General features: G+C 35.8%; 5 protein-coding genes across 5 annotated transcripts; all 5 read left to right on the forward strand.

Moving 5' to 3' along the window:
* The first annotated feature begins 223 nt into the window (after positions 1-223).
* LOC123266006 lies at positions 224-1,543 on the forward strand. The gene has a single exon (XM_044730034.1). The coding sequence runs from the start codon at positions 224-226 to the stop codon at positions 1,541-1,543; it is 1,320 nt and encodes a 439-aa protein (XP_044585969.1).
* A 54-nt stretch (positions 1,544-1,597) lies between these two features.
* Positions 1,598-5,389, forward strand: LOC123266007. The gene has a single exon (XM_044730035.1). The coding sequence runs from the start codon at positions 1,598-1,600 to the stop codon at positions 5,387-5,389; it is 3,792 nt and encodes a 1,263-aa protein (XP_044585970.1).
* A 10,136-nt stretch (positions 5,390-15,525) lies between these two features.
* On the forward strand, positions 15,526-16,422 carry LOC123266009. The gene has a single exon (XM_044730036.1). The coding sequence runs from the start codon at positions 15,526-15,528 to the stop codon at positions 16,420-16,422; it is 897 nt and encodes a 298-aa protein (XP_044585971.1).
* Positions 16,423-16,872: 450 nt separating this feature from the next.
* Positions 16,873-18,480, forward strand: LOC123266010. Its single transcript, XM_044730037.1, has one exon. The coding sequence runs from the start codon at positions 16,873-16,875 to the stop codon at positions 18,478-18,480; it is 1,608 nt and encodes a 535-aa protein (XP_044585972.1).
* A 1,224-nt stretch (positions 18,481-19,704) lies between these two features.
* Positions 19,705-20,664, forward strand: LOC123266011. Its single transcript, XM_044730038.1, has one exon. The coding sequence runs from the start codon at positions 19,705-19,707 to the stop codon at positions 20,662-20,664; it is 960 nt and encodes a 319-aa protein (XP_044585973.1).
* The last annotated feature ends 1,824 nt before the right edge of the window (positions 20,665-22,488 follow it).

Raw genomic sequence — 22,488 nt, forward strand, 5'->3', positions numbered from 1 at the left:
GTGACTAGTTATTGTTCGACAGAATAATTAATTATTAATTAATCTCTATCTTCATTATTAATTCTCAAATTATTTATTATTAATTATAATTAATTGTTTAAGTCGTTTCTTAGATAAATTGATCACCACAAGTAATCTATTCACTATAGAAATAAGACAATCAATTATCAATTGATATTTATCACGATTATTATTACTGCTATTTTTATAAATTTATCACAAAATGGATAACCCAAGGGTTCCTTTAGAACAAAAACGCGTAATGATAGCTTCGAAAATTACTAAACTTCAGGATGAACTAACAGCTGAAGGTGTTAAAACTAAGTCCATTAACTATCGCTTTACAAAGGTAAAGGAATTATTTGAACAATATGAAAGACTTATTGAGAAACTCGAATTAACTACACCAGAGGATAATGAAATAAATCTCGCGGAAGACGTTCGTACATTATTTTACGATCTTATGGATCAATTTGAAAAGTTAACTCAATTGAATAGAACTAACCATAATAATTCACATAATGTAAACATTAGTACGAATAATACTACAGCGGGAAATACCACCCTTGTTGAGACTCAACGACTTGCTAAACTCCCTACTACTGATTTACCTAAATTCGATGGTAATTTTGAAAATTGGCTATCTTTCAAAAACACATTTAAAACACTTATTGATACACGTAATGATCTTGATGATCTAAACAAATTTTTATACCTCCGCGGATGTTTAACTGGCTCAGCAGCTAACAAGCTAGCGCTTTTTGATGCGAGTGCAGAAAATTATACTAAAGCTTGGGATTTTCTAACTAAAACATATCAGAAGAAAAGAGCATTAATTTGTAAGCATTATGACTCGATACTTAATCTTAATACAATTTCGATCCCAACAACAGATAATTTAAACAAGTTGATAGATGATGCTCGGCAACATATAAATAATTTACAGTCATTTCAAATTAATATTACCGAATCCTTACTTGTACGAATATTAGAAAATAAATTACCATCAGAAATTAAAAACAAATGGCAAGAAACGTTCACTGACAACGACACTCTTCCAACATTCGAATCATTTTGTGAATTTGTCTCAAACTTTGCCTTCAGACTTAATACACACAGACCCGATAAACATCGCGATTCCGATCATTCCTCCAAACGAAGACGTAATGAACACTCGAATAATAATTTGAAGAAACAAAAAACTGACACGCCAGTTCGAGCTTTAGTGACAACCTCCTCTTCTGCCTGCCCATGTTGCAAACACTTACATCCGCTCTATAAATGTTACACATTCAATGCATTAACTGTAGGAGAACGCATAAAATTTGTAAAATTTAGTAAACTCTGTAATAATTGTCTTCGCGTACACAAAGGAACTTGCACTTCTAGCAGATGTCGAGTCTGTAAGAAATTCCATCATACTACATTGCACATTAATCAAAATGTAACTCAACAAACAAATAATGCTAATGTATCAAAAAATAATTCTGCTAAAATCGAATCACCCGCTACTGTAACAACTGATAAGGGATCTACAGCTTGACTAGTCGTACATAATTATACAACCATACTTAGAACACCGCGTTTTCAATTGATGATGAGTGCTCTCATCCAGATGCGTGACTCAACAGGTGAATTCATACAAGCTCGCGCTTTACTTGATACCTGTGCAACAGCTAATTTTATTACTGAAAATTTGACTAATAAATTAAAACTTCCTATGCAAAATTGTTCTATTCCAATCGGGGCTGTTAATGGAATGCAAACCCTTTCAAAACATGTCGTACAAATAAATTGTAAATCTTTAAACGATAAATTTCAAAGAACATTGTCATTTTTAACCGTTGATGAAATTGCAGAATTCAGTCCGAATGAAATGTTTCCACGTAATAAAATATGCATACCTAAAAACATAATACTCGCTGATCCACAATTTCACATACCAAGACCTGTAGATGTCCTTATCGGTTCAGGTACCACACTTTCTCTTCTATCTGTCGGACAGATTAACTGCTCACAAACTGATTGTGATTTAATACTACAAAAAACGCAACTGGGATGGGTCGTAGCGGGAGGAGTCAACGACGATAAAAATATACTTGCTGTAACTTGTCAATTAACTGATCTGTCAAGTCAATTAACAAAATTCTGGAATATTGAAGACGTAGGTTCTAATGATTCTCGATCCTTTGATGACTCTACGTGTGAGACCCATTATCCAAATACCACTACTCGCGATACTGACGGTAGATATGTAGTAAAATTACCCTTTCGCGTAGACGATGTCGATTTCGGAAATTCTAAACAACTAGCTTATAAAAGATTTCTATCCTTACAGAGGAGATTAAATTCAGATTCCTCATTAAAGGCTGAATACACTAAAGTCATGAACGAATACATAGATCTTGGCCACATGGTACACGTACCGGATGATAGTGGACCTGGGTATTATATGCCCCATCATCCGATAATTAAAACATCTAGTACTACCACCAAGGTACGCGTTGTATTTGATGCTTCAGCTAAAACCGATAAAGGTATCTCATTGAATGAAGTTCTACTAACTGGGCCTACTATACAAGACAATCTCTTCACTATTCTTTTGCGTTTCCGCACTTTTGTTTATGCTATGACTTCTGACATCGCTCAAATGTATCGACAAATCTGTATTCATCCGGATCATCACAAATTTCAACGAATTCTTTACTATCATAATAACAATATTAGCACCTTTGAACTTAAACGAGTTACGTTCGGGGTTTCTGCAGCCCCATTTTTAGCTATACGCACCGTAAACCAACTTGCTGATGACGAATCTCATAATTTTCCTGTAGCTTCAAAAATATTAAAACGAGATCTTTATGTCGATAATTTATTAACTGGATCTAATTCTTTGACCGAAATTTTAAAATTGCGTGATGAAATCATTCAACTGGTGCGAAAGGGTGGATTTGAACTCAGACAATGGGCCTCAAATCATCGACACGCACTGGATAATTTCGATCAAAGAACTTTAGATTTAGATTGTGCTATCAATGATGATCCAATTTCTAAAACTTTAGGCATTGCATGGAATTCTCTAACGGGCGAATTTATTTACACAGTCAAACCAATTGATTCATCGCGAAAAATAACTAAGCGAACTATCTTATCTGATATTGCAAAAATTTTCGACCCTATCGGAATTCTGGGTCCTATAGTATTAGCGGCAAAAACTATCATTCAAGAATGTTGGAAATTAAAGGTCCACTGGGACGAAGCGGTCCCACAAGAGTTACATTTACACTGGTGTAAATTTGCTGAACAATTACCTCTGATTAAAGATTTTTCTATTGAGCGCAATATTTTACTTCCCAATCCGACTGACATACAATTGCACGGATTTTGTGACGCTAGTAAAGTGGGCTATGGTGCTTGTATTTATATAAGATCAGTAAATAAACGCGGAAACGTACTCATAAAATTAGTTTGTTCTAAATCTCGAGTTGCTCCCATCAAAGATGTTACAATTCCAAAATTAGAATTATGCGGAGCATTATTACTTGCTAAATTATATAAAGACACAATTCCCTCCTTTGACTTTGATATTTCTAAAGTTACGTTTTGGTCTGATTCAACTATTGTACTTCAATGGCTCAAACGGTCTCCTAACTCTCTGAAAGTCTTTGAAGCAAATCGCGTAACAAAAATTCAAACTCTTTGCAGTAAAGTCGAATGGCGACATGTTAGAACTAAAGACAATCCGGCAGATTGTTTATCTAGAGGTCAACTTCCTTCTGAATTCTTAAATAACAAAATGTGGTTAGAAGGTCCCACGTGGCTCTCACAGGACCCTCTTAATTGGCCTAACTTAAAGCCTGCTGTTCCTTCCGAACTTCCAGGTACTCGAAAAATTACCTGTTTATTAGCCACTACTGAGAATTTGTTTAAACGATTTTCATCATATTCCAAACTTGTAAATTCCCTTTCTTATTGTTTACGAATGTTAAAAAATAATTTATTCAAATACAAATCTTTAAGCGTAGAAGAAAAATTATCAACTGAAATAAAAATCTTGACTCTGATTCAAAACGAACAATATCATTACGAAATCGAACAAATTAAGGAAACCGGAGAGACTAAGAACTTACGATTGCGATGTCTCAATCCATTTATCGATTCAGACGGATTACTAAGAGTAGGAGGTCGTTTGAAACATGCTCCTATATCTTTTTCAAAGAAACATCCTATTTTATTACCTTCACGTCATTATGTTACCGATTTAATTATTAGAGAAACACATGAAAAATTATACCATTCAGGTATACAGAGTACGCTTTCAAATCTTAGACACAAATTTTGGCTGCTAGACGGTAAAAACCAGATTCGTAAAATTGTAAAAAATTGCGTCACATGCATTCGACATCAGCCTGTAAAACTGCAAGGTAAAATGGCTAATTTACCTAGCTCTCGAGTCACCGAATCAGCGGCATTTTCCCACGTAGGTGTAGACTACTTTGGACCGCTCTTCATTAAAGAACGTAAATTCAGAAACAGAACAAAAATTAAAGTCTATGGATGCGTCTTTGTTTGCATGGCTACTAAAGCTGTACATTTAGAAATTGCTAGCGATTTAACAACAGAAGGTTTTCTCGGGGCATTTGGTCGATTCATTGGTCGACGAGGAGTTCCAACTCACGTCTATTCGGACAATGGTACTAATTTTGTAGGCGCAAATAATCAATTGAGAGAATTGTATGTGTTATTTAATTCAAAATCCCATCAAAATTCCGTTAACGAATATGCTATACGCAAAAACATTATCTGGACGTTCAATCCTCCACTATCTCCTCATTTTGGTGGTATTTGGGAAGCAGCTGTAAAATCTTTCAAACACCACTTTAAACGAGTGGTAAAAGACCAACTTCTCACTTTCGAAGAATTGAATTCTCTAACTATTCAAATAGAATCTATACTAAATTCTCGTCCTCTCTGTTCTCTATCTAGTGATCCTAATGATCCTATTGCCTTGACGCCTGCTCATATTTTAATAGGACGTCCTCTCACAATGCTGCCTGAAAATGATTTTTCTGATGTTCCAGATAATAGACTCAATGTTTGGCAATTCATTATCAAGGCTAGACAAGACTTTTGGAGACGTTGGTATTTGGAATACCTCCATGAACTTCAAATTCGGCAAAAATGGCATTCCTCTCAAGGAGAAATTTCAATCAATCAAATCGTCTTATTGATGGACAAAAACCAACCATGTATGCGGTGGCAGCTGGGAGTGGTGGTCGACATTCATCCAGGAGATGATGATGTGACAAGAGTAGCTTCAATCCGAACGGCTCAAGGGATATACAAACGAAATATCACTCTATTATGTCCTTTACCAATCAATTCTTGAATTTTATAAAATCAAAACATTGTAATCATGTAATGTAACTAATTGTAAACACTATTCATAACATCTTGCTCAGCCTTCGCAACGGGGGGAGTATGTTTAACCGATAGAAAAGACATTTAATAGAAATTTATATGAGGAGTTGCGCCTTCGGGCTTGATCGCTCCAACTCGTGAAAATTCGTGTCACACCATGGCTGTCGCTCATGCGCGCCTTGGTTAGCGGGAGAGAAGCCGGCTCGCGTGGCCGGCGGCAATCAGTTGTGCTTGGACGCTTGTACTTGTACGACTACTCTGTGTCAATCGTTTTCTGATTTATCACATATACTACGCATTTACTTTAAAACTAAAAATATTCATTAAATATTATTAATTTCATTAACTTCAATTACCAATTAAATTCTCGAATCATTAAATTTCATTAGTAACTGTTCAGTGAATTAAATAAATCAAAATTAATAAGTGACGCCACGCGGTTATTACGCGCCATTTTGATAAAGGATTGCATCAGCCACGTGGCTTTAGTCGATCCATAGTTAACACGCAATATTTGTAATAAATTATATTAAATTCATTGCTAAACATTTAACCATCATTCTATCAAATCAAATTTCATCAACTATTCGATTCTGATATCAAATTATCTAATTAGTTCCTACACTAATAATTATAATCAATCAGTATCTACACTGACGTTGTACGTCAATTAATTAGTATTGCACTATCAATTGACTCTAGTTAGCTTAAAAGTTAGCATCAATTCACGAATTCTGAATTAATACCTTTTGCGTTTCTAAGAAGGTTGAGCTCACCTCGTTTGTGTTGTTTGCAACGGCAATTTACACATATTCTTTATTCGCACTACACGCCTTGCATTCTTACTTGTACATTTTTTCATTCGAGGAGGTTTTTTCTCAGTCCAACTGAGTTTTCCTCCTCTGGGGATAAATAAATCTTCATTTTATTCCCCTACAAATCGACGCATAATTTATTCAATATCCTAATCCCAAATTAATCATAATTTTTAAAACAATTACGGAAACTATCCTAAGTGGATAGTTTTCGACAAAACAGAATTTCTATGAAATTTTCAGTTTGACTAGTTCGCGCTTGCAAATTTTTTAAAGAAATTAAAAAACTGCGTTTAATGCCGTAAACCGCGAGAAAATCGGTTAATTCATTCAAAAGTTATTGCGGTTTGAAAATTCAAATAATAGTATTCTATAAAACTTCCATCAGCCTTTTGAGCTCGAAGAGCTCAGAGAGCTCAAAATTACAGACAAATTATATTTTTGAGCTCGAAGAGCTTAAAAAATGAGTGAATTGTTGAGCACTTAGGTATGGAGGTAGCGGGAAGTTGCATTTGCAGAGATGGTCTTTAGCGTCAACCGTTTTCCTAATTTTTTTTTTATTTTATTGTCCGTGGCAGTAGCGTAAATTTACCGTGATTCGACATTATATTGAGCGTACAGTGTCGGTCAAAACGTCGTAGGTTCACAATAAATTTACAGTAGACATCGTTCACAACGGTATCCGATGCTGACTGACAAATCGATCGGTAAGAACGAACTTTATACGGTGAAACGACCGTGAAACAACCGTCATTCGACCGTGCTTTCACCGAGTCGCCGAAACCGCCAAGGTAGATTCCCGTTGGAAAAATTAAAAAATTGTTAATTTTCGTTTTGTTATTACCAATTTACTAAAGTCAAAAATTATAAAGCTTCATTAAACATTGAAAAAAACTTTTCAATTTCCCGCTAAGAAAATTGAAAATTTTCAAAAATCGGTAAGTTATTGGTTTTACACCGCTTAGCGAAAATCTAGTTTTCATCAGATCTCGACGCTAAAACGTCACAGGAAGCTTCCCTTTTGCCTCGCTTTTCCCTCTTCCCGCGATGGTGTCCGTGCGGCTGTATGTGTGTGTGTGTTTGTATGTGTGTAAACCTCTTATAACTTTTAGGCGGCTCAGCTGATCGAATCGAAATTGGTGGCGATTCAAAGCGTATCATTGTTATTCAATTTCGTAAAAATTTGAATCGATTCAGTTCGCTAGATTTTGTGAAATCACAAAAATGAAATTTTCGAAAAATCGTTTTTTTAGAATAATTTCTAAACGGCTCCATCTATCAATTTCGATAACTAATCCGCTTTTGAGTTTAAAAAACCACGTCCATTGCAACCAGTCCCGTCGAAATCGGTTTATTCGTTCAACAGTTATCGAAAACGAAAAATTTCGAAAAAAGTGTTTTTTTCACTTAACTTCGATATTTCGTTTTAGATCAATTTGATAAAATGAAATAATTATTAGAGCCTACAAAGCCACGTCGATTACTACCAACAACGTGAAAATCGGTTGATTGGTTCGTGATTTATCGTTGTCGAAAAAATTCGGAAAATTTCTTTAACATTTTCGGTTCGATCAGTTTGTGTTGAAAAGTATATCATAGAATCAACAGACTCGATAGTGTCTGGCGCCAAGTTCCGTTCTCAAGCCAGACTACCGAGTGTGTATATACCGTAAGCAGAACGGTTTTTTGAGGTTACAAATTTTTTTTTAAATTTACTTTGATTTTTTTTTTATATGATATTTTATAATAGTAGTTCATGCTTTTAATTACGCGTATTACTTGATTGTTATCAATTATCTTTATAATTTCTATTTAAAATTATTAAAAATAATCAGCACAAACTATAGCGACCCAGATTTTTAGATTTTAACTTTTTTCTTATGTAAAAAGCGGACGGCCAGAGACTAAATAATATAAGGGTGCATGCTAATCTTATAATAGATGGGAAACTACAGTGAAAAAAAGATATTTGACAGCTTGCAATTACACATGCCAGGCGGCGCAAGCATAACTTTTACATGAACTATAGCTTAAAGGCGATAGTTTGCCACCGAAAATGTATTAAATTAAAATTGTCAATTTTTATTATAATTACAAAAATACTGATATCCGAACAAAAAAAGTTTCACTGTAAAAAATTCACGCCAAGTCCACGTTCATAAGACTATTAAGAAAAAAAAATTTTATTTTTTTACAAAAAGATATAAAATAAAAAATTAACAAAAATCCAAGTAACCGATATGGTTGTATATGATTTTCGGAAATTAAAAAAAATTTAGTTGTAAATTTAAAAATTTAAAGAAACAATTTTGGAACGTACTTGGTGTGCGTCATTGTGTACTTCAATTTTTTTTAAAAGTCCTAGTAGATAGATTTTAGGAATTTCAAAAAAAGTGAAATATTTCGTAACCACGCACACTATTTTCGTAACCACCACACGAATTTTTTAATTTCCGAAAATCATATACAACCATATCGGTTACTTGGATTTTTTAATCTTTTATTTTATATCTTTTTGCAAAGAAATAAAATTTTTTTTTCTTAATAGTCTTATGAACGTGGACTTGGCGTGATTTTTTTACAGTGAAACTGTTTTTGTTCGGATTGAAAAAACTGCGTGGAATACTGCCAACTGCGTGAAAATCAGTGTATTCATTCAGAAATTATTGTAGTTTAAAAATTCAAAAAATACTGTTTTATTGAACTTCTATCACGAACGGAGGGTTGTAACGTTAAATATGGTGTACTCAAATCAATGAATTGTTTCTCTATTCATAGAAGGTTATTACGATCAAGCTTAGAGGCCCCTAATTCTTAAATTATGAGAGTCTTTATTGATCTCGTACTATTTCTGATGATGTGAGTTATTTCATTGACTTACCTTGCCCAATACCGAGCGGCTTGTACCGGGAAGGAATCCAAAGAGTATCCCGCGTGGCAATTAGGGATCTCGGATAAGTATATGAAAGATTAGTGGGTTGGGTGAATTACAGGCACTCGTGAACACCTCGTTTTTTTGAGATTACTTTGAGAGTTGGAGAGATTGGAATGAATAAGAGTGAGATTCGTTAGGATAATTAATATATTGAAATTTTCTTACAATTAAATTGAAGAATCAACTTCAACTAGATAATATAACGTCGGATACACTGAAGTTATACAATATATCTTTTATTGTCTTTATATATATATATATATGGTAGAGGGAATTCCACTAAAATGTATCAATTTACAAGGTTACAATGCGTATTGATAACTAATTTGACTACCTCCAATCTGGCCGAGCAGATTACCGAACTAGCAGAAATTTAACTTTATAATGAAATTAAATAATATTTGGTCAGTAAATAAGATTGATATGATTTGTCATTTAAAAGAATACCAAATTATCAGGACTTAGACCTGTAGAGTAACGTGCTCAAGACGAATGGACCACAGACTGACCAACATTCGAAGGAGATTAAAATTTCAAAATAAACTATGAGAGGGTTAGTCAGTAAGTAGTAATGATACCACTTGTCTTTGGACTGCCGAATTACTGGAGCCTCGGACCAGCAGAGTAACGTGATCTGCACGAACTGACTGCCGACTGACCACGTTTGCCATTTTTCCGGGGTTTATATATTTTCGGAGATTGCTTGTTCTTGTTCAATCGCATTGACGTATTGATACCTCCTTAGAGTGATAACCTCATTTTTTCTCGAAAAGTATTTCGAGTGTCCTACTCAGGTTATTAGATTATTCCGTTTAATTTCATTTTGTCATAAGGGATGGTGACAATATCTATTATCGTAAAGTATCGTTTTTATAGTTTTTCTTGGAATTCTTATTTTTATCAGTTTATTATCAAAAAAATTGATATTATTTAATTTAATCAAAATTAAGTCATAATGCATGTGTACCGTTCGTTACACTTCTATCAGACTTTGGAGCTCGAAGAGCTCGGAGAGCTCTAAATAATATACAAATTATATTTTTGAGCTTGACGAGCTCAAAAACGTCATAAGTGCAATTTTAAGCGCTTAGATATGGAACTAGCGAGAAGTGGCAGGGATGGCCTTTAGGGTCAACCGTTTTCCAGATTTTTTAGCTTCCCGCTAAGAAAATTGAAAATTTTCAAAAATCGGGAAGTTATTGGTTTTACCCCGTTTTTCGAAAATCGAGTTTTCATCAGATCTCGACGTTTTGAGGTCCTAGGAAGCTTCCCTGCCTATTCCCGCGAGGGTGTCACTATGTCTGTGTGTATGTGTGTGTGTGTGTGTGTTTTTTTTTTTGTTTTAAGGGGGGGGGGAATCCTTTTTACGGATTCTAGGCATAGTTGTTTGGCCTGGATATGTGGCGACTCGACGCAGTGTAATACTAAAACTCGACGCTAGCGCCCCAACCCACTAAACCCTAAACCCCTTTTCCTCTTTCCCCTAATCCCTCATGGAAACCGCCGTTAGGCATTACTTCGTGAGGGGAGGATCTAGCTACTGCTCTTTCTTCTGGTAGCTAAGGTGTTATTTTACCTTTCTTCTAGTTGTTGTCATTTGCTCTTCTTCTTTCGATGGAACGCAAGTCTATGAGGACTTCTGTTGCAAATGTGCTGATGGGGTTCCAGGAGGCTCTTGATGACAACATTGCTTCTACTATTGTCTCTGGTTGGATTTTTTTCTTTAGGATCATCTCCAGCTCATCTCGCTGTGGGTAAAATCGTGGGCACTCAAAGAAAACGTGCTCCGCGTCTTCATTGATTCCTGGGCAGGACGGGCACTCCGGTGAATCATCATGCTTGAAGCGGTGAAGATACGTCCGAAAACATCCATGTCCTGACAACAACTGCGTCAGATAGTAATTAATTTCGCCATGACTTCGGTTTAGCCAAACGTCGATCTTCGGTATGAGACGGTGTGTCCATCTCCCTCTTGTCGCGGCGTCCCACTGCGATTGCCATCGTGCGATGGTGTTCTGCCGTTCTTTAGCTCTGAGTTCCTCGGCACTTTGTGCGGTTGTCCTCTTTCGTTGGTAAAGGTTCCGTCTTTCCTCAGCTAGGACTCTGAGCGGCAAAGTTCCGGAAATGACACACACTGCTTCCTCTGATATTGTTCGAAAGGCGCTGGCTACTCTTAGCACGCTCAGTCGGTAAACTGGACATGCTTTCCTCCATGATTCTTGGATCTCAAGTGCGTCGGCCTAAATGTATATACCATATGTGAGGACCGATGTAACTACTGATGATAGCAATGACCTCCTTGTCTGCTTCGGGCCAGCAATGTTGGGCATCAATCGTACTAGGTTGGCTACTACTGCTGATGCTTTGGCGGTCACGTGTTCAACTTGTTGTTTGAAGTTAAGTCGGGCATCGAGCATCACTCCCAGATATCGAATGAATGGTTGGGATGTGATTTCTTGGTCTCTGACGTTTAGACTGATCGTTTCCACCACTTTTCTACTAGTGATAAGTACAGCCTCGGTCTTCTGTTTAGCCAGTTGTAGATTTACTGTGTCCATCCACTGGTTAATTCGCTCAAAGGTGATAGCGAACATATGTTTTATCTCATCAAGATGTTTGGCGACGATTACTACGGCTACGTCGTCCGCGTACGCTACCAGTTTGACATTTCTTGGTAGTTTCAGCCTCAGCAATCCGTTGTACATGACATTCCAGAGAAGTAGACCGAGAACAGAACCCTGCGGTACACCTCCAGTAACATCATACTCCTTTGGACCATTCTTCGTGTCATATCTCAGGACTCTATCTGTGAAGTAGCTAGCAACTATCCTTCGTAGGTATCCTGGTACGTTCATCTCTTGAAGGGCTTGCATGATGCAATCCCAGTTGGCGGAGTTGAAGGCATTTTTTATGTCTAAAGTTGCCACCAGGCAATATTTCTTCGTTCCCCCCTTCCATCTGGCACCGGCGATTGCGTCTTTGGCTATACCGACAACCAAGTTGATCGCGTCCAGGGTTGATCGTCTTTTCCGAAATCCGTACTGATTGTCTGCTAAGAGTGGATCGACAACTGCTTCTATCCTTTGGTGGATTATACGTTCTAGTATCTTACCGGCTGTATCCAGCATGCAGAGTGGACGATAAGATGACGGTTCTTCCGGTGGCTTTTTCCCTTTAGGAAGTAGTACCAGCCGTTGTTGTTTCCACTTCCGAGGAAAAATCCCTTCCTTCAAGCAGATATTGTAGACGTCGAGGAATAACGCTGGCGCTGCTTTAATAGATATTTTCAAGGCAATATTAGGGATTCCGTCCAATCCCGGTGCTTTATTATTCCCGACGCGGTTACAAGCTTCCATCAGTTCTTCTTTCGTGACAGGTGGAATATCATTCAGTTCGTCCTGTGTCAAAAGATAGTTGAAAACGCGCTGTCGTGGAAACAGCGCAGTCACGATCTTCTGTAAGAGTTGAGGACACGTAGGAGACGGCATTGGCTGATATTTCAGGTGTGCCATGACTACCTTGTAAGGTCTACCCCACAAGTCATTGTCCACCTCGTTGATTAGCTCTTTCCAGCAGTTCTTCTTGCTATCCTTGATGGCTTCGTTTAAATGTCGACGAGCTTTCTTGTATTCTGCGACTAGTTCCGCTGAGTCAGGCCGCCGATAGCCACGCTGAGATATTCTTTTTTTCTTGAGACACTCTTTCCGTAGGAAGCTGATGTGTTCGTTCCACCAGTGCACCGAAGGTCTTTGGTTCATGCACCGTTTACGTTTACTATAAATAACTCAAAATAGTTAAAGAAATCAAATTTTCTGAATTCAGCCTCGAAAATTAAATCCCACGAATCTTAAATCGTCGGCGACCATCCCAATCGCCTTCTGGGCTGAAAATAAAATATTAATAAATAATGTAAACTTAAAATTAAATCTTAAATTATTACATTTTCTTTTTTTTTTTTTTTTTTTTTTTATTGAAAATAAGGCCTTGGTCAAACCAATGCAGCCAACTGTTACATAATTAATACATTTATCATAAGTCGATACAGCGCTTTTAGCGTTACATATAAAAATACCAAAAAAGATATAGGCTTATAAAAATATACATGTGTATAAACAACTGTCATTTAAACAATTTTATAAATAACTACCTAAATTTCTATATAAATATCGTAATAATCTTACAAAGTTAACAGTATATTAAGTACACTAGCTTTTTAACCACTATATGAGTTGATTATTGTACGATTATCTAAAAGTCTTTATATAACAATCACAGTTTAAACAAGATAATAGTTCATCTCTTTGAATGACTCCAAATAATCGACCATTATTTATGTATTATTTCGCATTTTTATATACTATAAATATATTTAACATCTTTAAATCAAATAAATATGTCAATTTCGTTTAAAAAAAATATGTATTATTCTGATGATCTCGTGGCTCAAATAGTGAAGTAGGGATTCAATACAGTATGGACCCACACCCAAAACATCCTGGATTGATTTAAAAAAAAAAACCGTCTCGGTTCATCAAAACGACTACACTGAAAGAAAATGTGATTCGGAGTCTCCTTATACTCTCCATACGAACAGATGGGAGATTGGACTATATTATATTTAAAAAGACTAGCTTTGAGAGATGTATGTCCACTCCTCAAGCGATTGATGGAGACGACTGTACCTCTATTAACTTTCATTTTACCGAACCAGAGCTTTGAGCTGAATGAGGCAAAATTTTTCGTGAAAAATATACCCTCGTCCGGATCTGTGCAGCTGAACCATTCTATGAATTCTTTACGATTGTTATTTTTCCACACGCCGTTAAGGTCAGAGCTAGGTAGACCCAAAATGGTGTCTCGGCCAGTGTTTAACCGCCAGAAAAGAAATCCAGTAAAAATTTATAAGAGGAATTGCGCCTTCAGGCTTGATTGCTCCAACTCGGGAATAATCGTATCACGCGATGGCCGTCGCTCATGCGCGCCTTGGTTAGCGGGAGAGAAGCCGGCTCACGTGGTCGGTGATAAGCAGTTGTGCTTTGACTCTTGTACTAGTACGACTACTCTGTATCATTCGATCCCGATATTTCTTACTTGCATCTTATATTTGTTCAAATACTTAAATTATTCATTAAACACTAATAATTACTTCAATTTCAATAACAATTAAATTCTCAAATCATTCAAATCAGTTCAATAGTTCAGTGAATTAAAATAAATAAAATCAAGGTAGATTTAATTAGTGACGCCACGCGGCCATTACGCGCCATATTAACAAAGGATTGCAACAGCCACGCGGCTTTAGTCAATCTATTATTGACGCGCGATATTAATATTAAATTATATTGAATTCATTACCAACATTTAATTACAATTTTACTTAATCAAATTCATCAATAGTTCAATTCTAAATTCAAAATCATTTGACTATTTTCTACACGAAAACCAGCTCCCACCTTGGGACAATACAAATTAAAATTATCGATAATTATCTCTCTACGGCGGCTGAGCTCACCCCTATTGCGTTATTGCAACGTAATTTACACATACACACTTACACACATACAATTTACTTGTATAATTTTCATCAAGGAGGTTTTTTCTCAGCATAGCTGGGTTTTCCTCCTTTCGGGACAAATAAATCATCTAAATTGTTCCCCAAAAAATCCAAGTATTTTTATTTAACTTCCTAATCCTAATTTCATCACATTTTTAAAATTAATTACGGGAGCTATCCGCATTGGATAGTTTTCGATAAAACATTTGGTGCCTCCTGTGAGGTTTGAACTCCCGACTCCTGGTTTACGAAGACGAGCAAGACGTGCCGAGGATCCAGTCACTATACTACCCAGCTGCTGCCAGCATTGTTGGACTTCAATACAAATAAGTTTTTAACATTAAATCATTTATAATTCAATCATTGATAATATATTCAACTTATTTATTTGTAATTTTAGTTAATTATTTAACTTTGACTGACTGATCGATTGTCACCTGGAAATTAGTTCATCGGTCGAATAGTGCAATTGATTATTATTCAGATATTTATTTACGTTATTATTCTAATTATTTACGTATAATTTAATTTAATTAATTAATCGACAGTTCACAATTAATTGATCATTATCCGGTGATTAATTATTGTTCAACAGAATAATTAATTATCAATTAACTCTCTATCTTCATTATCAACTCTCAAGTTATTTATTATTTAATTATAATTAATTATTTAAATTATTTCTTAAATCAATTGATTACCATAAGTGATCTATTTATTGTAGAAATAGGATAATTAATAATCAACTGATATTTGTCATTATTATTATTGCTATTATTATCATATAAATCTATCGCAAAATGACTAGAACAAAAATAACTTTAGAACAATTGCGTAGTCTATTAACTACTAAAATTACCGCATTAGCCAATGAACTAAAGGCACAGACCACAGACGTTCAGACTGCTCCTGTACGTTTTCCTAAAATCGAACGATTATTCGAACAGTACGATACTGCTGTCGACGAATTGGAAGTTAACAAACCTGAGGACATAGAAGTAGGACTCGCGGACGGAATTTGTAAAATTTATTACGAGCTTGCAACTAAAATAAAGACTCCTAATCAAGATATTCTTAACACTACTATTCAATCTGCAATTAACGCTTCAACTCTCAATCGGACACTCGAAACTCAACGACTGGCGAAGCTCCCTACCACGGATTTACCAAAATTCGATGGTAACTTTGAAAATTGGCTTTCTTTTAAAAATAGATTTGAGACACTTATCGACGGACGTAACGATTTAGATGATCTTAATAAGTTTTTATACCTTCGTGGATGTTTAGCTGGGTCTGCTGCAAACAAGCTCGCGCTTTTTAATGCAAGTGCAGAAAACTATACAAAGGCTTGGACCCTTTTAACAGAAACTTATCAGAAGGAGCGCGCTCTAGTTTTTAAACATTATGACGCTCTTTTGAATATCAATTCAATATCAATTCCGACTAATGAAAATCTTACTAAATTCATAGATGAAGCTCGACAACACTTGAATGATTTAGAGTCATTAAAAGCAACACCAACTGACGCATTTACAGTAAGATTATTAGAACGTAAATTACCAATAGAAATTAGAGACAAATGGGAAGAAACGTATAAAGACGATAACACTCTCCCATCATTTGACGAGTTTAGCAAATTTATTATAAAAACTGCTTTCCGACTCAGTACACGTAAACCTAACAAACAGCGTGACTGATAACTCTTTTAAAAGACGACGTAATGAACATTCGAGTAATAATTTAAAGAAACAAAAAACAGATACGTCAGTTCGAGCTTTAGTGACGACCGCCTCTGCTACCTGCCCATGTTGCAAACAATCTCATCCTCTCTATAAATGTTATAAATTCAATGCATTTACTGTAGGAGAACGCATAAAATTTGTAAAATCTGTTAAACTTAGCAATAATTGTCTTCGCGAACACAAAGGAACTTGCACTTCCAGCAGATGTCAAATCTGTAAGAAATTCCATCATACCACATTGCACATTAATCAAAATGTAACTCAACAGCCGACTAATCCAAATACTTCCAAGAACAACTAAAATTCGAGTCACCTTCTACTGTATCAACTGATAAGGAATCTACATCTTGACTAGTAGCACACAATTATACAACAATTCTCAGAACACCGCGTTTCCAATTGATGATGAGCGCACTCATTCAGTTGCGTGATTCAACAGGTGAATTCATACAAGCTCGCGCTTTACTTGACACTTGTGCAACAGCTAATTTCATTACTGAAAAATTGACTAACAAATTAAAATTGCCAATGCAAAATTGTTCTATTCCAATCGGGGCTGTTAACGAAATGCAAACCTTTTCAAAACATATCGTACAAATAAATTGTAAATCTTTAAATGGTAAATTTCAAAGATCATTGTCATTTCTAACTGTTAACGAAATTGCAGAACTGAGTCCAAATGAAATCTTTCCGCGTGATAAAATAAGCATACCTAAAAAGATAATACTTGCTGATCCGCAATTTCATATACCAAGACCCGTAGATGTCCTTATCGGTTCAGGTACCACACTTTCTCTTCTATCTGTCGGACAGATTAACTGCTCACAAACTGATTGTGATTTAATATTACAAAAAACGCAACTAGGATGGGTCGTAGCGGGAGGAGTCAACGACGATAAAAATATACTTGCTGTAACTTGTCAATTAACTGATCTGTCAAGTCAATTAACAAAATTCTGGACTATTGAAGACGTAGGTTCTAATGATTCCCGATCTTTTGATGATTCTACATGTGAGACTCATTATCAAAACACTACTACTCGCGATACAGACGGTCGATATGTAGTAAAATTACCTTTTCGCGTAGACGATGTCGATTTCGGGAATTCCAAACAACAAGCTTATGAAAGATTTCTGTCCTTACAGAAGAGATTAAATGCAGACTCATCATTAAAATCTGAATACAATAAAGTCATGAATGAATACATCAATCTTGGCCACATGGTACTCGTACCGGATGATAGTGGACCAGGGTATTATATGCCCCATCATCTGATAATAAAAACAACCAGCACTACCACTAAGGTACGCGTTGTATTTGATGCTTCAGCTAAAACCGATAAAGGTATCTCTTTGAATGAAGTCTTACTAACCGGACCTACTATACAAGATAATCTTTTTACCATTCTCTTACGTTTTCGTACCTTTGTTTATGCTATGACTTCTGATATAGCTCAAATGTATCGACAAATTTGTGTACATCCGGATCATCATAAATATCAACGAATCCTTTACTATCATAATAACAATATTAGTAGCTTTGAACTTAAACGAGTAACATTTGGAGTTTCTGCAGCCCCGTTTTTAGCTATACGCACTGTAAATCAACTTGCTGATGACGAATCTCATAATTTTCCTGTAGCTTCGAAAATATTAAAACGAGATCTTTATGTCGATAACTTATTAACCGGATCTAATTCTTTGACCGAAATTTTAAATTTGCGTGATGAAATCATTCAACTAGTGCGAAAGGGTGGATTCGAACTCAGACAATGGGCTTCGAATCATCGACACGCACTGGATAATTTCGATCAAAGAACCTTAGATTTAGATTGTGCTATTAATGATGATCCTATCTCTAAAACTTTGGGCATAGCATGGAATTCTCTAACTGACGAATTTATCTATACAGTCAATTCAATCGATTCATCGCGAAAAGTAACTAAACGAACCATCTTATCTGACATTGCAAAAATTTTCGATCCTATCGGAATTCTAGGTCCTATAGTATGAGCTGCAAAAACCATTATGCAAGAATGTTGGAAATTAAAGGTCCATTGGGATGAAGTGGTCCCACAAGAATTGCATTGGCGCTGGTGTAAATTTGCTGAACAATTACCTCTAATTAAAGATTTTTCTATTGAACGTCATATTTTACTTCCTGATCCGACTGATATACAATTGCATGGATTTTGTGATGCTAGTAAAGTGGGCTATAGTGCTTGCATTTATATAAGATCAGTAAATGAATATGGAGACGTGATCGTGAAGTTAGTTTGTTCCAAATCTCGAGTTGCTCCCATTAAAGATGTTACACTTCCAAAATTAGAGTTATGTGGAGCATTATTACTTGCTAGATTGTATAAAGACACAATTCCCTCCTTTAACTTTGACATTTCTAAAGTCACATTTTGGTCAGATTCAACTATTGTACTTCAATGACTTAAACGATCTCCCAACTCTCTCAAGGTCTTTGAAGCGAATCGCGTAACAGAAATTCAAACTCTTTGCGGTAAAGTCGAATGGCGACATGTTAGAACTAAAGATAATCCGGCAGATGGTCTATCTAGAGGTCAACTTCCTTCTGAATTTTTAAATAATAAAATGTGGTTGAACGGTCCTACGTGGCTATCACAGGATCCTCTCAATTGGCGTAACTTAAAACCGGCTGTTCCTTCTGAACTCCCCGGTATTCGAAAAATTACTTGTTTACTAGCTTCCACTGAAAATTTCTTTAAACGATTTTTATCATATTCTAAACTTATAAATTCCTTTTCCTATTGTTTACGAGTGTTAAAGGGTAATCTATTCAAATACAAGTCTTTAAGCGTAGAAGAAAAATTATTAACTGAAATAAAAATCTTAACTCTGATTCAAAACGAACAATATCATGATAAATTCGAACAAATTAAAGAAACCGGAGAAACTAAAAACCTCCGATTGCGATGTCTTAATCGATTTATCGATTCAAACGGACTATTGAGAGTGGGAGGACGTTTGAAACATGCTCCTATATCTTTTTCGAAAAAACATTCTATTTTATTACCTTCACGTCATTATGTTACTGATTTAATCATTAGGGAAACCCATGAAAATTTGTACCATTCGGGTATACAAAGTACACTTTCAAATCTCAGACATAAATTTTGGCTGCTAGACGGAAAAAATCAAGTACGTAAAATCATTAGACATTGTGTTTAATGCATTCGACATCAACCAATATTACTACAAACTAAAATGGCCAATTTGCCTAGTTCTCGAGTCTCAGAATCTCCACCATTTTCCCACGTGGAAATCGATTATTTCGGACCTCTCTTTATCAAAGAACGCAAATTTCGAAACAGAACTAAAGTCAAGGTCTATGGATGTGTTTTTGTTTGTATGGCTACTAAGGCCGTACATTTAGAGATCGCAAGTGACCTAACTACTAAAGGTTTCTTAGGAGCTTTCGGACGTTTTATTGGTAGAAGAGGGGTTCCATCTCATGTATATTCTGATAATGGTACCAATTTTGTGGGTGCAAATCATCAATTAAGAGAACTTTACCAACTATTCAACTCAAAATCCCATCAGGATATTGTTAACAACTATGCTATAAATAAAAATATTATCTGGAAATTCAATCCACCTCTATCTCCTCATTTCAGTGGTATCTGGGAGGCGGTAGTCAAGTCATTTAAACATCATTTTAAACGAGTAGTGAGAGAACAACTTTTAACATTTGAAGAATTAAATTCTCTGGCCATACAAATTGAATCTGTATTAAATTCTCGTCCTTTATGTTCATTGTCAAGTGATCCTAATGATCCTATTGCTTTAACTCCTGCACACATTTTAATAGGTCGTCCTCTCACAATGCTGCCTGAAAATGATTTTTCTGATGTTCCAGATAATAGACTAAGCTCATGGCAATTCATTGTCAAGGCTCAACAGGATTTCTGGAAACGCTGGTATTTGGAATACCTTCACGAACTACAGACCAGGCAAAAATGGGACTCCAATCGAGGAGATATTAAAATCAATCAAGTTGTCTTGCTAATGGACAAAAACCAACCATGCATGCGGTGGCAGCTGGGAGTAGTGATCGACATTCATCCAGGAGAGGATAATATAACAAGAGTAGCTTCAATTCGAACGGCTCAAGGCATATATAAACGGAATATCACTCTATTGTGTCCTTTACCAATCAATTCTTAAATTCTGTAAAATCAAAATATTATAATCATGTAATGTCACTAATTGTAAACACTATTCATAACATCTTGCTCAACCGTCGCAACGGGGGGAGTATGTTTAACCGCCAGAAAAGAGATCCAGTAAAAATTTATAAGAGGAATTGCGCCTTCGGGCTTGATCGCTCCAACTCGGGAATAATCGTATCACGCGATGGCCGTCGCTCATGCGCGCCTTGGTTAACGGGAGAGAAGCCGACTCACGTGGTCGGCGATAAGCAGTTGTGTTTGGATTCTTGTACTAGTACGACTACTCTGTATCATTCGATCCCGATATTTCTTACTTGCATCTTACATTTGTTCAAATACTTAAATTATTCATTAAACACTAATAATTACTTCAATTTCAATAACAATTAAATTCTCAAATCATTCAAATCAGTTCAATAGTTCAGTGAATTAAAATAAATAAAATCAAGGTAGATTTAATTAGTGACGCCACGCGGCCATTACGCGCCATATTAACAAAGGATTGCAACAGCCACGCGGCTTTAGTCAATCCATTATTGACGCGCGATATTAATATTAAATTATATTGAATTCATTACCAACATTTAATTACAATTTTACTTAATCAAATTCATCAATAGTTCAATTCTAAATTCAAAATCATTTGACTATTTTCTACACGAAAAACAATAAATTCAATTGACTAACATCTTGTTATCAATTGAATATTATAAGCTCTCACACTGAGACAATTCATCTAATTAATTGAACATTATTAGCTCTCACACTGAGACAGTTCATCTAATTAATTAGATATTACCAGCTCCCACCTTGGGACAATACAAATTTAAATTATCGATAATTATCTCTCTACGGCGGCTGAGCTCACCCCTATTGCGTTATTGCAACGTAATTTACACATACACACTTACACACATACAATTTACTTGTATAATTTTCATCAAGGAGGTTTTTTCTCAGCATAGCTGGGTTTTCCTCCTTTGGGGACAAATAAATCATCTAAATTGTTCCCCAAAAAATCCAAGTATTTTTATTTAACTTCCTAATCCTAATTTCATCAAATTTTTAAAATTAATTACGGGAGCTATCCGCATTGGATAGTTTTCGATAAAACAGCCAGTAAGAATGGCTTCTTTTGCTACTCGATCGGCGACCTCATTCCCAATTATCCCACAGTGAGCTGGGATCCAAAACAATTTAACAGTTTTACCCACCAACATCAAAGCTCTAATTCGATTTCTGATTAAGAATACTAAGTATGATTTTTTATTAAGGTTGCTATCCAAAGCCAGTGCTTGCAGGACACTCCTCGAGTCTGAAAAAAATTACTGAGCACTTCCAACGTGATTTTTCAATTAGATTAATAGCCTCCAAAATAGCCAAAGCTTCCAGCGTAAAGATAAAAGCGAACTTAGGGGCCCTAAACTTCAACTCAATAGACTCAGATACTTCTACCACCGCAAACCCACCGAAAGGAGAGTTATCAGACTTAGAACCATCCGTGAAGTAACACGTCCAAACGTCAAGATATTCATGAAAAATTTCTCTAAACAATTCCTGACAGTTCCTCTCTCTGAAATTAATGTCAACTATTTCCTCTTCTTCCATAAAAGAGACATTTGGATGAAAGAAAACCGACTCATAGTCCATAGCATAGCACGTTAGGCTACTATACGCGTTGATCAAGTGACTAAAGGCTGACCGCGGAATGCATCCACTAGCAGGATAGGTCCCTCCCTATTGATGATGACTGGGTTGTCTTCATGATCCATAATGTCTTGAAGAGTGTTCAAGACTTTATAGTTTTGTCTGGAAAAGG

This window comes from Cotesia glomerata, linkage group LG5 (assembly GCF_020080835.1).
Source record: "Cotesia glomerata isolate CgM1 linkage group LG5, MPM_Cglom_v2.3, whole genome shotgun sequence".
Lineage (NCBI taxonomy): Eukaryota > Metazoa > Arthropoda > Insecta > Hymenoptera > Braconidae > Cotesia > Cotesia glomerata.